This window comes from Cyprinus carpio, chromosome A1, assembly GCF_018340385.1.
Source record: "Cyprinus carpio isolate SPL01 chromosome A1, ASM1834038v1, whole genome shotgun sequence".
Lineage (NCBI taxonomy): Eukaryota > Metazoa > Chordata > Actinopteri > Cypriniformes > Cyprinidae > Cyprinus > Cyprinus carpio.
Genome location: NC_056572.1, coordinates 9,112,895 through 9,128,990, shown reverse-complemented (window position 1 = coordinate 9,128,990; position 16,096 = coordinate 9,112,895). Strand labels below are relative to the sequence as shown.

General features: G+C 34.3%; 1 protein-coding gene across 1 annotated transcript in view; it reads left to right on the top strand.

Moving 5' to 3' along the window:
- Window positions 1-240: 240 nt before the first annotated feature.
- Window positions 241-16,096, top strand: part of LOC109064184 (receptor tyrosine-protein kinase erbB-4-like) — a 187,273-nt gene continuing 171,417 nt past the window's right edge. The window contains exon 1 of the mRNA XM_042741326.1: window positions 241-575. Within this exon, the coding sequence (XP_042597260.1) occupies window positions 497-575 (79 nt within the window). The 5' untranslated portion in view covers window positions 241-496. The remainder of the gene's footprint in view (window positions 576-16,096) is intronic.

The following is a 16,096-nucleotide window of genomic DNA, read 5'->3' as shown; positions in this document are numbered from 1 at the left end:
AATTAATGATGTATTGTCTAAAACGTATTTCATTTTGCAAACATCATATCGTCTTTTCGTCTTTACAAAGATGAACATCTACTATTTTCGCAGATTGAAGAGATATGGGCAAAAAGTGTTTAGTTTTTGTTATAGCGCCTCTTAAGACCATAAACAATCCAGGCTTTTGTTATAGCGCCTCTTTTGACCATTCATAATTCAGGTAGGCGGTGCCCATCACAATGACTTGCGTAATGTCTTGGCGCTCTAACCGAAGTTGCGAATCTGTCGAGGTAATGAAATGGTTACATTCAATCCGGATAATCAGACACAATTACTTTTCAAAAAAACGAAAACAGCGCATAAGGAAACCATTCCATGTTTATTGTAATAGAATGTGCTCTGAAACGAAGACGTGAGTGTGCGCGCTGGAGACGCAGTCGCTGGACTGTCAATGCCCGGATTCTCTATTGATCATGCTAATGTATGGAGATATAACTTCTTAAAATAAGCAGAAATGTGTCCGGTTCGCTTTCTTCTCTTCTTCTGCCTCGTCGTCATAATTGTGGTGGTTCAGAGGAGCAGCGGGCAGTCAGGTGAGTGATAGTACCGGTGCGTAAAGGGTCTTGGCAAGCTGCGCACTTGTCCGCTGTGCGCTGTTGTTATATACTGCTTTGCTGCACTTAAACGACCGGAGATTGAAAGACTCAAGTGTGTACTATACTCAAGGCACATTGTATCCCTCGAGTCTTTATGATGGCCAAAGGAGGAATCCATTGGAATCACACATACTTAAGGACTCAATGCAGCATATAACATCTCTGTTAGTTCGTCCAGTGCTTATTTTTAATATTATAAAATTAGTAGTCTAATATCTACATGGCATACCAGGTAATCTGGTTTCATCGATAATAATCATGTCCTGAAACAGACTGGCTCATGTTAGTTCTATATATTTTTGTAGCAGATTGAATTTAATATCGGACATGATGGTGATGGTTTAAAAGTGTTATGTGGAATTACTTATAATACACATACTTATAACTTTTGACCAATAGTTGGCACTCTCACCAGATTCATAAGGTGTTGTCAGGAGGACATTGTGCCAACCATGTCATAAAGAAAGTTTTGTGTCAATACGCCAAAGCTGAGATACAAACTTAGTCTGGCATGCTTGCTGTCAAACTTGATGACATGTTACCAGAGAACTTTGGAATGTAAAAGAAAACATTTGATATCTTAGTGCAGCATGGTTTGAAAATGATCTGAACCTAATTTGGTGAACATCCAACTCTGAGGAGGAGTTAGAAATAGTAGTTTTTAATACATTTCAAAATGTCAGATGCCCAATATGGCTGACCTTAGGTCATGACTAGGCCAAACAATTCAAAAGTTATAAGCAAAACCTGTAATTGGCACCATCCATAAACTAATCAGGGATGTCAGTGATATATAACAAGGTTAGTTTCAATAGGCTAAAGTCTTGCAAAAGTTTTCTTATGTTTGGCTACCTTGTTGCAAGATTTGTTGATGTGTCATGTGAATGACTTGGTAAATCAGACTGTATATTCAGTTTTGACGAGAATAGTCTGACAGTGATCTGAACCAAAGTGGATAAAGTTCAGGTAATTGCTGTAGCGTCTTCTTCTTCTTCTTCTTCTTCTTCTTCTTCTTCTTCTTCTTCTTCTTCAAAAATGATTGAAAATGGTGGAAATTACATAATGTTCCAAGGAATTGGGACCATAAAAAAAATTGAACTTTGGCCTGTTGGTGGCGCTTGAGAAAATGAGATAGCACTGGAATCCTGGAGTCTGTGTGTTATATTTCACAACTTTTTAGCATATGGATCCATGGGTTGTTGTACTTCCAGTTAGGGGAGAGTCTATTTTAATATGTCGATGCGCGTAAAGGCGCTAGGTGGAACGCAGTGCGGGAGAACGCGCATTTCCTGCGCGCTTGGCATTGCGCTGCGGACCCCTACGCTGTGTTCAAATATCTGCTCAGCATATTTCTGCATCCCTACTGTGAGAAGCGATCTCAACGTTGGCGGTGCATGAATTAAGTTTTGTTGTCCAGTGTATGAACAAAGAGCAATATGGAAGGAGGTTATCATGACACAAATATGAGTGAGTGAGTGAGTGTTATGACGCAAAACAGTCTTAAGCATGTATCCAGGGAGGCAGACTTGTGTACTGTTGGTTTATGTTGCAGTTCTTATAATGAATATGTCGGTTGACTGAATTAGAAAATCCCATCAAAACATGTTCATACTGTAGTTTACCTTAAAACGAAATTGTGATATTGTTTACATGATGATTAACATTTCCCATTAAATTTGAATTTTATTTCTGAGTTTTTTGTTTTTTATTGCCATTATTCTTAATTTTCATCAGTGTATTACAGTAAAATATGGTAGTGCATTGTTTTTAATAATTTGTGATGATAAATAATCTGTGATTATTTGTATAACGGTCAAACTTACTTTTGATCAAATTTTGTTCACATATTAACTGAGCAATTGAATGCATCACTGTTTGGAGTGCAACTTGTATTTACTGTTGAAACGATCAGGTAAAGGTCAATTTGAGGACTGTAAGATCACAATAGTACCAACATGATTTTCAGTCACTGGAGTTTGACTGGATTTGTGGAAGGTTAAATTTAAAATCCCTCATGCAGGAAATTCTTCACAAATTATTTCAGGGTCATCAGGGTTTCATATTTTGCTGTTCATTATTTCCCCTGCATGTCTTCCTTTATATTTAACTTCTGCTTCAGCTCAATTTCTGCAGATAAATGACACAAAAGCTGACCCAGGCTGAGATGTGACATTTAAGTTCTAAAGGATACTGACTCGGGAAAGCAGTCAAATTATTACTCAGCGTCAACTTGGATTAAGCTCCATTTTAGAGCCAGAATGAGTCTCCCAGTAATTAATCTCATCAAGTCATAAATATTTTTATGAGCAGAAAATGTTGTTTGCAATTTCATCCAAGCTTAATCCTCTTATTATGAATTTATTTGTCATGGAGTCATAACTTTAAATGACACTTGTTGTCCATGCCTTTAATTACAGGGACATTTACTGTAGTAATATGGACACTAAATGATTAATCATTTTTTGGCATTTTTTCATAATAACTAAATTCATTATTATGAACATTATTTTTAAGAAATGCACATGAGAGATTCACACATTTAAAATTGTGTTATTTCAAGAAACCTGCCTAAAACACATGGAGTTAAAAAAAATCACCCAAAAATCTAAATCAAAATAATAAAATAAAATAAAATAAAATAAAATGTAGATATTTTATGTAAAATAATTTTTTGCTTATTATACTTTTTATATAAATGTATTCTATAATTTTATGTATAATATAATTTAAAACACCCAATTCATTTTACTTGATTGAAAAATGTATTTTATTTTATTTCATTTTATTTTATTTTACTGGACATGATTTTGTGAGAATCACTCACATAGTTTAAAAATATTAATTGTCATGTATTAAAAATTTGAATTATTATCAAATAGTTTTTAAAAATTTCTTCTTAAAAGTTATAAAAGTGTTTTTTTTTTTTTTTTTTTTTTTTCTGCCTCAATTGCCTGAAAGCAACCATCATGAACGTGTCAGTTCTTTGGTGTGGAGTAAACCACTAAGTCAATTATAACCTATAGGATAGACCTTTTTTAAAGGATCTTCAGAATATCCCAAATAATTATATTTTTCTCTATCTTAAGGGGTTGTTGTTGTTTTCCACCATTTGACATTCTTCTCTGAAAACAAATGTCTGCTGGTCTCTTTCTGTGGTTGTGGCATGGCATCTGTCCTTTTGCCTCTAAGACATTGCCCCCTCCTTCATCTTCAGTGTCTCCTCACTGTCTCTCAGTCTTTCTCCATCCTCTCATAACTGTTTGGCTCAGTGCCTCTCCGTCAGCTGTGATCCGTTACTTTCCATGCTAATGTGATCATTTATACAGGCACACAACATCTGAAACCAAAGAAAGAAAAAAATACTGCATCTAAAGACAGCTCAAGTTTTAGCCTGGATTTCTGTAGGTTTTTCTACAAACCCGATTCTAAAAAAGTTGGGACACTGTACAAATTGTGAATAAAAACAGAATGCAATGATGTGGAAGTTTCAAATTTCAATATTTTATTTAGAATACAACATAGATGACATATCAAATGTTTCAACTGAGAAAATGTATCATTTTAAGGGAAAAATAAGTTGATATTAAATTTCATGACATCAACATATCTCAAAAAAGTTGGGACAAGGCCATGTTTACTACTGTGTGGCATCCCCTCTTCTTTTTATAACAGTCTGCAAACTTCTGGGGACTGAGGAGACAAGTTGTTCAAGTTAAGGAATAGGAATGTTGTCCCATTCTTGTCTAATACAGGCTTCTAGTTGCTCAACTGTCTTAGGTGTTCTTTGTCGCATCTTCCTCTTTATGATGCACCAATGGGTGTTTTCTATGGGTGAAAGATCTGGACTGCAGGCTGGCCATTTCAGTACCTGGATCCTTCTTCTACGCAGCCATGATGTTGTAATTGATGCAGTATGTGGTCTGGCATTGTCATGTTGGAAAATGCAGGGTCTTCCCTGAAAGAGACGACATTTGGATGGGAGCATATGTTGTTCTAGAACTTGGATATACCTTTCAGCATTGATGGTGCCTTTCCAGATGTGTAAGCTGCCCATGCCACACGCACTCATGCAACCCCATACCATCAGAGATGCAGGCTTCTGAACTGAGCGCTGATAACAACTTGGCTTGTCCCTGTCTTCTTTAGTCCGGATGACATGGCGTCCCAGTTTTCCAAAAAGAACTTCAAATTTTGATTCGTCTGACCACAGAACAGTTTTCCACTTTGCCACAGTCCATTTTAAATGAGCCTTGGCCCAGAGAAAACGCCTGCGCTTCTGGATCATGTTTAGATATGGTTTCTTTTTTGACCTATAGAGTTTTAGCCGGCAACGGTGAATGGCACAGTGGATTGTGTTCACCGACAATGTTTTCTGGAAGTATTCCTGAGCCCACGTTGTGATTTCCATTACAGTAGCATTCCTGTATATGATGCAGTGCCGTCTAAGGGCCCAAAGATCACGGCCATCCAGTATGGTTTTCCGACCTTGACCCTTGCGCACAGAGATTGTTCCAGATTCTCTGAATCTTTGGATGATATTATGCACTGTAGATAATGATAACTTCAAACTCTTCGCAATTATTCTCTGTGAAACTCCTTTCTGATATTGCTCCACTATTTTTCGCCACAGCATTGGGGGAATTGGTGATCCTCTGCCCATCTTGACTTCTGAGAGACACTGCCACTCTGAGAGGCTCTTTTTATACCCAATCATGTTGCCAGTTGACCTAATAAGTTGCCAATTGGTTCTCCAGCTATTCCTTATATGTACATTTAACTTTTCCGGCCTCTTATTGCTACCTGTCCCAACTTTTTTGGAATTTGTAGCTCTCATGAAATCCAAAATGAGCCAATATTTGGCATGACATTTCAAAATGTCTCACTTTCAACATTTGATATGTTAGCTATATTCTATTGTGAATAAAATATAAGTTTATGAGATTTGTAAATTATTCCATTCCTTTTATACTCACAATTTGTACAGTGTCACAAATTTTTTGGAATCGGGTTTGCATTTCTGATGTAGCACAAGTAAATAAATTTGAGTTTCAAATGTAAGAAAAATGCAACTCCATATACTCCAAAGTTAAATGATGGTTATGCTTTTACTTTAAGAGAATTTATTGAAATGAGTGATGGTGAAAATTGTCCAATGTGAGTACAATATTTTTCCAAAATCTGAATATATATATATATATAATTTAATTTATTTATTATTTATTATTATTTTTTTTAATTTTTTTTTTGTGGTTTCTTGAAGTTGTTTTTTATTTTAAGTTGTCATGCAACTTTTCTGTGTTGGCTTTTACTTTATTTGACTAGCTTCTACGAAGTGACATGAACTTGTGACAAAATATTCTATACTTTTAGTGTACATTAGTTTTATTGGATGCATGGCCTTCAAGTCAACAAGCAAAGATGAGCCTTTGTATCCCAACTATGCATGATCATATGCTCAGTTGCATTTTATTTCAATTCAGCATTGTTTTTCTCTGCTGTCAGACTTGTGAGCCTTTTTTGGGTCGCGACTCACTAGTTGAGAAACACTGGTTTAACAGAATAGAGAAGAGAGTCATCTTTGTGCAGTTTATTGTGAACTAGAGTGGTGTTGTGCAGGTGGGAAACACTGTCCACTTTGTGACCTGTAATAAATGAGCTTGTGCTCAGAAATGGCAGCTGTGGTAGTGGATGGCAGAAAAGGTAAGGAGGAAATGAAGGAGAGAAAGCAAAAAGGAGAGAGCGATAAGCATTTGTACTCCAGCATCTCTGTATCTTCTTGTGTCCATCAAGCCTCATGGCCTTACTTTTGTTGCTCTGTTTAGGTGAGATAGAGGGCAGATGTCACATTGCAACCCTATAGAAATATCACTGCAGTTTCTTTCAGTTTAAAGGTTCATAAAACTCCTACTGAGATGGTGGGGTGATAGTGCGTCACCTTGGATTACTGGTTCAAAAAGACCTTGTGTGAAACTATAATCGTTGCTTTATGTTCACAGTGGAGAGCTCATCACTTATTTCTCTCAGAGCAATGAAAGTTTTGGATGAAAGGATATCAGCTTTCATCCACTTTATTGTGAAGTGAGAAGTGTAACCTTAAAGAGTAGATGCTATATTTTCTGAGACAAAAAGTCAGCTGTTATTATTATTTGCAAGCTTTACACTTTTATTTTTTGCACTATTCTTATGCAAAATTCTTATGCTATTATTGTTGTTGTTCAAAAATTATATAACTTCACAAGACATTTTAATTATGGCTTTCCAATCACTTTTCCCAACTTAATTAAGTATGCCCAGTTAGACTTGCTTCCAGCATTTAATATATATATATATATATATATATATATATATATATATATATATATATATATATATATATAAGGTGCATAGAAATTGATGCAATTATTTACTGGCTCCCTTGCTTTAAATCTCTAAATGAACAAATTAATCATTTCTGTCATGCTCTTTAAAATCATTCATCATGCATCTGAGCACTTGGCTAGCAGTATGGTTTTACTACCTATATATAGCTCGCCACTGGTAAATTCTTGGGGAGTTATTGGACACCCTTTTACTATTTGAATCCATTTCTTATTTTATCTCTCTGGGATATCCAGCACCTGGAATGATGAAAATTGCTTGTAGCTGCTGGGAATGGGCTGTTCATTGCATGAATGTAATTTCCCACACATGAGCAAATTCATGTTTCACAGAACTATAATAACCTGACTGAGTGCACTGTCTGAACAAGGGCTGGATGTTATATATATTGTATGTACTGTGTATGAGTGGAGTTGTGGTACACAGTCTACACCAAAATAAACCTTTCAACTCTCTGTTATGTAATTCATGACAAAAGAAAAAGTCTGACATTTTCTTTTGGAAACGGAACCTTATTGTAAAATGTCAACGATATTCAATCTATAAACCAGTTTTGGGTTGAATTATTCAATATTGTGATATATACTTTACCTTTACAATAATATACAGTTAAACATACAGTAAAATAATATTTTGGTAAAACTGAGCTTTGCATCATCACCATGTGCAAAACAGATGGTAAATACTGAGCATCACTGATGCCATAGAAACAACCCAGAGCTCTGAAACCTCTTTGTGTGTTCTTTTATGTGTCAGTAAAGTAGGTACATAGAGAAGCATCTTCATCATAACTGTATAAAAACATCACATCTCAGTGTGTAAGGCATACAGGAGTGCTGTCACAAACTGATGTCCCTAATGGCATCAGTTTGTGTGAAAGATGGCATTTGTGATTTACTGAAACATCTTTACACGTGCATTACTTGTGTTTTTATACTTATGTCTAGCTGTGCAGAAAGCAAGAAAAGCTGTATTTTTTTTTTGTGCTGAGAAATTTTAGAAAAAAAATTCATTTTTCACCACTTTCTTCTAATAAATATATTATCCTCCTTTTTTATGTGTTGGATTTATGTACAGCGATTGAGCGGTTAAACTACCAACTAGTGATATACTGATATTAACCAAGGCCAGTAGTTGAGTCTGTCCTTTTTTTTTTTTTTACTTTATACTTTATTTATTTTGCTCTATTCATTTTTATTTCTTTTTTGATTTGTTGGGGAAATTATGAAAAGTTTCATCTTTATTTTACTTCAGTAACAAATAACAGAATACTTCTTTCTCTTTTGATTTACACTTTTTAATTGTTGGTCTTAACAGAAGGAGAGGGTTTGAACATGAAAACCTGCGGGGCTTTTAGGATAGAGAGGTTTAGAGTGTGCGGTTAATAACATCTCTCACTCGCCATCTGTGTCTGCCTCATTTTTAGAATTGGAGAATTCTGAAGGATTTTTTAGTGTGGGTTTAACGCAGAAGAAAGCAAGAAGAGAAAACGGAGTGAATAAAAGAGAAGTGAGAAGTTCCAAAACAATGTACAATTTAAACATGCAACTTACGGTAAAGTCTTCAGACTTAGTACTTTCTGCAGCTGGATGACAAAAGGTCTGAAAAATCCTTTGTAACTGAAGGAGGAACTTGAGCCAGATTTTGGGATTATCATTACAGGTTTCTGAATGGCCTTTTTTGACTTTGCTACCAATCAAAACACCTTGCATAGCAACACCCCGGCAACCACTCATGACATGGCAAATGGTGGCAAATTGTAGTCTGTTCACTCGTCAAATATTAGTAAGATTTTGGTTATAGTCCAACACTGATTCCCTAGGCAATGTGATCTTCATATGACAATGATAATTATGATAATGGTGATGATGATAGTCATTATTATGTCCTTTGTGTATGTGCTGTGACTGACGGTTCCAGCTGTTAGAATGGATGTGAGCAGCCCTGAAGGTGACTGAGGTAAGGAAAACAATATTTGTGCTCGAGATGTCATTGAGAGATACAGTATGTACAGTAGCATTATGGTAACTGAGGCCTGATAATGATATTTAATTGATATAAATAATTCTGAGGGGAACAATGATTTGTGATATTATTTCATGCTTACAGACTGGGAACATTAATGTATTTACTTATGAGATGAACTAAATATATTTGTATATATTACAAATATAGAGATTAAAATATTAAATATTGATTTGCATATATGCAAATATATTTTAGATAAATGCAAGCTTTTCATAAAGCTCATTGTTCACTTAGTTTTTCAGGATATTTTGCCCCAAAATATTGCTGTATTATTATTATTATTATTATTATTATTTAATGACAGTTGAGCTCCGCTAAAATAGATGCAAATATGTAATATTTTATTTTAAATTATAAAGTATTTATACATAATTGTAGTATTTTGTACCGATTTATGCTTTTTTAATAATAATAATAAATAAAAAAACATCTATTTATACATTTTATTCTGAATTATGAAGTATTTGTACATAATTGTAGAATTTTTACAGATTTATGCTATATTTATTGGGAAATTATTTATTTATTTATTATTAAAACACAAACAAACAAGCAAAACAAACATTTTATTGCAGAAAGAGAATCACCCTTGATTAGAGAAATGGGAAGAGATTAATGGGAATTAATGGAAATTATTTATTTATTTTTTAAAATATGCAATGACACTGAGGTAATTAGATTTTAAGAGGAAAATGTACTTAATTATAATGAAAATAATGTCACAATGTAAAATGTTAATGGTCCTGCTGCTGCAGTGATATTTATTATTACATGATATATTGTTGGCATATTATTAGAAGGGAGTGTAAACACCCATACAGAAGAGTCCACACTGAAACTGCCTTCCTAATTAGGCGAATTAGCTGGAGATCAAAAAGGAAAATTAGTAGCGCAGCACCACATGCTTTGTGCCAAAGTAGCCTGTGCTCATTTGCATGACAACACATATTTGCTCCTCATTATGGATAGCCCTGACAATATGTTGCCTGATTGTACAGATTGCTCATCAGGAGAATCCAGGTCTTGCTAGCCCACCTGGGACCCAGTAGCATTTTAACAATGACTTTCAGCATTCAGGAAGAAAACACATACGTTCTGTAATCTTAAATACATTTGCATATATAGTATAGTATATATTATTTTACTAATTGTGAATTATATATATATATATATATATATATATATATATATATATATATATATATATATAATGTACAAATTTACGCTGTAAAATATTTATTTATTTACTTTCTTACTTTATGAAGTATTTACCCATTGTGGTTTTTGTACTGCTTTTATTTAATTTATACAAATTAGGTTGCAATGTTGTTTATCTCAGAGCTGGTTGGCTTAGTTTGTGGCTTAGAAATCTTCACTGAGGAATGTTCTTAAAAGCATTGTGGAGAAAATGAATGGGAAAAATACTTTCCAGAACCTAGGCTGCTGACAAAATGTGTGGTCACTGTCATGCACTGTTGTGCCGAGGCAGGCCAGGGTTTCTGTCATCATACACAGTTCTGAGCCACGGTGCACTTTTACAGTCCAATATTTTTTTCCGGCGCCAGTCAATTAACACTAAATCCCATTTTTACAATTAATACTAAAGTGATTAATGGTCTGAAAGGCACGCTGCTCTTTTGCATGCTGGTTTCTGTCATATGTGGCCTGAGATCTGCCTGCTGTGAGCTCAGTCGAGTCTTACTCTGGGCTGTCTGTCACAGTGACTGGCAAAAGAGCTGTTCTTTGTGAAATGAAAGTGTCCAGCTGGATGTGATGTTCAATTCATCAGCTCCAGCCCAGGCTGGTTTGATAAATGACATGGATGCTCTCCTCGATTGCATGCACACACACACACAATGACACAGTCTAAGCCCCAATTGTTCTCCTGTGTCAACTGCGCAATTATATGAACTAAGACATTTTTAGGGCACAAAATCACGGAAATAAACTGACATTTACTTTTAGTTTAAGCTTTGTTTTATATATTCATTGTAAAATATGCAAACGAGACAATATACTGTATACAAAACAGAACAATAATAATTCAGCAAATGTACAGAGATAAAACCTTTTTCAAAGATGAAGAAAAAGTATTGCTATTGTTATAACTTATTATATTAACATATATGTGCAATATGGTATCACATTTTATATAGCTTTGACTATTAGGGAAAAGTTCTCATCTCATGGAGAGATACTTTTAGAGCAGTTTGATCATTCAACAACAACAACAACAACAACAACAAAAATTTTCAGAAGATTTGAGATTCATATTTCCTATTCGTGGAGTCATGCATCTTCCTGGGTACTTTGGGAAATCTAACTAAAGTCAGACCTTATGATGTATCTGCCATTTTTAATAGCATATTCTCAGACATTATGAAAGCTTTTGTAGTCATTTTTCAGTCTCAAAGAAAAGTTCAGCTGTTAATATCGAGAATAATGTTACAGCATTAGTCATCTATTGCTAGTCAGATATTGTCATATCACAAATATATATACTGTATATGATCCTTCAGAGATAATTCTAATATGCTGACTTGGCGTTCAAGAAACATTTCTTATAATTAGCAATGTTGAAAACAGTTGTGCTGCTTAATATTTTTGTGAAAATCGTGACAATTTTTCATGATTCTTTGATGAATACACACAGAAATAAAGGTACAAAAGCTGTCACTGAGGCCTATTAGGTTCTAATGTGTACACTTTAATTTAAGTACAAACAAAAGTACCGCCCCAGTAATAGCTTTTGTACCTTCATTTCTGAGAGTGTTCAAAGAACAGAATTTACTTAAAAAAGGGATTTTTTTTCTCACATTATAAAATGTGTATATATAGTATATTGTGTTATTTGCTGTCAAGACTCGTGGACAATATCCATTCACAATATGTACAACCTTGTTTGTGATGTTTTAATGATAGATACTGTAGACAGCCAATTTGCAGAGGTCAGTGAAGTACTGGACATTCTCTTCATGTTGTGAATTATATTCTGAAGAACGAAATGTTGTGCTTCAAATAACTCTGAAGGAACTGTGAGAAACTAAATGAATAACATTCTGTTGCCAAGAAGCATTCAGTACTGGCACTATCACAGTGTATTACTTCTGCTATCCATTATAGTTTCCTGACAAGCAACCAGTGCTCCCTCAGTTTTGTCTTCACCTTGTAATGGTGTTAACCTCAGCTCTCGGTTTTCACTCAAAGGGAGGTTTGTGTGAGGTGAGGCAGACTCTTTAACCATCCCACAAATAGAAAGTTACCCTTGACCTCTGAACAAACTATCAATGTGCTATTTCAGTATCATTGCCTTTCCACAGGCTTCATAACTTAGCAAAAGAAAATCACTGTCTGAAAGTGCACCATGACTACAAAACCAGTAACAGAATTTATCATAATGCAAAAAGTCACAGTAAGATGTCTAGGCCTCTTTTTGTAGTAAGTTCAGAATAGCAATAATACATAGGGCAAATAATTTATCATATTAATTTGTAGATAATAATAATAATAAAAAACATGTATTATTATTATTATTATAATTATTATTATTTATTTTCAAATATTTGCATTTGCTGAGAAAAGAACCAAAAGGCATCGTGTATAATAATAATATATAATAATTGGGTGGGCCTTTATATATGCAATTAATTTCTTTAATATTTTAATTAATTGATAATCCTATACTAAATTAAGAGTTTCACTTTTCATTGTTCTTTAAATATTATTTAAATAAATGCTATCGTGTTTTTCATTTGTGTTTTGTGTGTGTTTGTAAATCAGTATTACCACTCACACATAATGGTTTATCTTAATTTTGATGAGGTCCACGCTTTGTACTCTTGTATACATTACTGTTTAGTCCATATTATTTCACTTTTCATTTTTAGTCTATTAGGATAAAACACATTACCGATCTCTCTCAAGTCATTTTTATTAGTTTTTCAAGCTCAGTCCTTGAAAATGTTGCTGTTATCATGAAAGCAGCATCCACACTTTGTCAGCATTGATAAAGCAGTGTGAGTCTTATGAACTCTGTCTGATATAACATGCACATCTTACAATCAAAATAAGCAAATTTTTTCTTGCCATTTCCACATTTGAATTTTAAAAGCCCAAGTAGCTAATTTATGCTTTGATATAGTGCTTTCATGCCTTGTGTTGTTTTGAGTGCAAAATCAAACAGTCACAACTATTTTATTAAATTTTATGACTTCGTAGAAAGTCAAGCTCACATGCATTTCCATACAAACTGTTTTAAAATACATCAGTATATTAAGTGGGAGGTTTATAGTGCCAAAAGAGAGACTTTCAATATCAGACTGGCAAAAGCATGGTACACATTTTTATTTGGGTACATTTGAATGGCTGTCAAAGGAGAAAGACCTTTTTTTTGTTTGTGTAGATTCAACATCTACCAGCAGGGGCAAACAGTACTGTGACCCCTTGATATTAGCATGCATCAAAACACAGTTTGAAAGGTGACACAAATAGGACTCTGTGGTGCTAAAGTACCATCTCTGTCTGTTTGTTAACACTAATCAGATGGCCACTCAATGTGCTGAATGCCATGAGCATTAGCTCTAGTTCCTAATTGGCCCAGCGTTGGCTAATTGCACACTCCGCTGGGAGGCAGAGCTGCTTATTTCAATAAGGGTAAACAAGCACTAGCATTCCTCTAACGGTCATGTTTTAATTAGAGGACAGTCCAACACATGTGCTGACAGAGCATTGTAGAGAGGGACGGCAAAACAAAAGGGTGGATCAAAAAGCCAGAGAACAAGGCTATCTCTGACGGCCAGCCCACTCTCTGCGCATTAGTACATGGAGTTTGCACACAAATATTATGTGAATTACATCACAATTTGCCTGTTTTGTAAACTTGACCAAATTAAGTGTTTTTAGATGAGTTACCCAGACTAACTATTACCATAAAAATAAACCATAGTAAAACCATGGTGATAATACTGGTTAAGCAATAGGGGGTTTTGGATCATAAAGTGTCATGGTAGTCAAGCAGCACCATAGTATATCATTCAAAAGTTTGGTAAGATTTTTATATGTTTTGCGAAAGTAGTCTCTTGTATACTCTCAAACTACACTTATTTGATCAAAAATAGAGTAAAAATAGTAAATATTGTGAAATATCATCACAATTAATGACAATTAATTAAAATATTTATTTTCCATTTTTAATATATTTTAAAATGTTATTTACTCCTGTGATGCAAAGCTGAATTTTCAGCATCATTACTCTAGTCTTCAGTGTGACATGATCCTTCAGAAATCATTCTAATATAGTGATTTGTTGTTCAAGAAACAAACAATGTTGAAAACAGTTGTGCTTAATATTAATATTTCTGTGGAAACTGTGATACATTTTTTCATGATTCGTTAATGAATAGAAAGTTCAAAAGAACAGCATTTATTTGAAATAGATTTTTGTGTCATTTTAAATATCTTTACTGACACTTTTTTTCACTTTTGTTTGATCAGTTTAATGTCTTTGCTGAGTAAAATTATAATTTTTTTAAGAACACTTAAGTAGCCATTTATTTCATTAATATTATATCATCTGTATCTTATGCATATATTTTTTTAGATTACACACTACTAGTGCCCATTTAATACAATTAAGTGCACTTATTTTTTACACAGAAACTTTCAGAATCTTTTGCATTTTGTTTAATTTATTTCTTTTTATTGTTGTAAAAAATATCTTCACATCTATTTTTTTTTCCAGATCTGTGGCTACCATGGTCAATTTTTCTGTTGATATTGTTCTCTCTTTCCCCCCCCCCCAAAATAAATTTCTGTTGAAGTATTACATTTGCTATAAAGAAGATGAATGAGCACAATTGCCATGGGTACAAATGCTATATATTAAAAAACATTACTCAAGAGCAGTCACATATATTTGGAACAATTGTCATAATACACTGTAAGGTATCACATCATATTTAGAAGTTATCGTACAGCTGTGCTCTATAGATGGAATGCTGATATGTGGGTTGGAGCGTGTCGAGCAGTTCCATGCGCCTGTGTTTGCCGTACAGATCAGAATCAGGATTTATGGGTGTAATAATGGAAGCTCAGTGCCTTCATTGAAACACACCGACACACTTTCTCTGTCATCCTACACATTTATCTGTCTAAGCAGTATCTAATGGCCAAGCGAAGGCTGTTTTTGTGCAAACATGCGCATCGTGGGTCAAAGATAAAAGCGATTCTGCAATCCACACACCCCCACCATGACCCGACCCTTCATCACTGCGTCCTCATGAACATCAGGGCATCCAAGCACAGTCTAATTTCTTATTTCTGACAACAAAGCAAGCTTACTCTAATATTATGAAACGCATCTTGAAGTAATGCATCTTTGCAGGTGTCTATTAAAAAGCTAGCGCATCAGATTTATCAGATGTTTACTTCGTTTAGTAGGTTTTTGTTACACATTTGTTTGGTCTCAAACTGCTGCTACCATTTTTATCTCTGTTCAGCACTGGTTGTATCAACCCCCACCTTATCCGTTTCCTATTGCTTTCTCATTCTTTGTCATTTTTGCTTTTCATCTCTTCCCCGTTTCATTCAACTGGTGATAAATGGTTCCATTCACGCTGAGTTTGTAGTAAACAAGACATTCATTTCTGTTACTCAACTCAATCTCACTATGTCTCCACATCTGCCTTCCTTAACTACATTTCAATGGCATTCTGTCTCTCCCACAATTTTTCAGTCTTTCTTAACATCTATTTCTATTTCCCCCCCCCTCAGTCAGTTTAGAGAGAGGAACACTGCTTATTAAAGACGTGTTTCAATCAATACTAATGCTGCTCCATTTTTCAGTGGTGTAACAGTAGCATAGTGTAGTGTTTAAAATGAACCTTTTCACAATATTCTAATTTTCTGAGATACTGAATTTGGGATTTTCCTTAGTTGTCAGTTATAATCATCAAAATTAAAACAAAAAAAAACATTTGAAATATATCAGTCTGTGTGTAATGAATGACTATAATATACAAGTTTCACTTTTTGAATGGAATTAGTGAAATAAA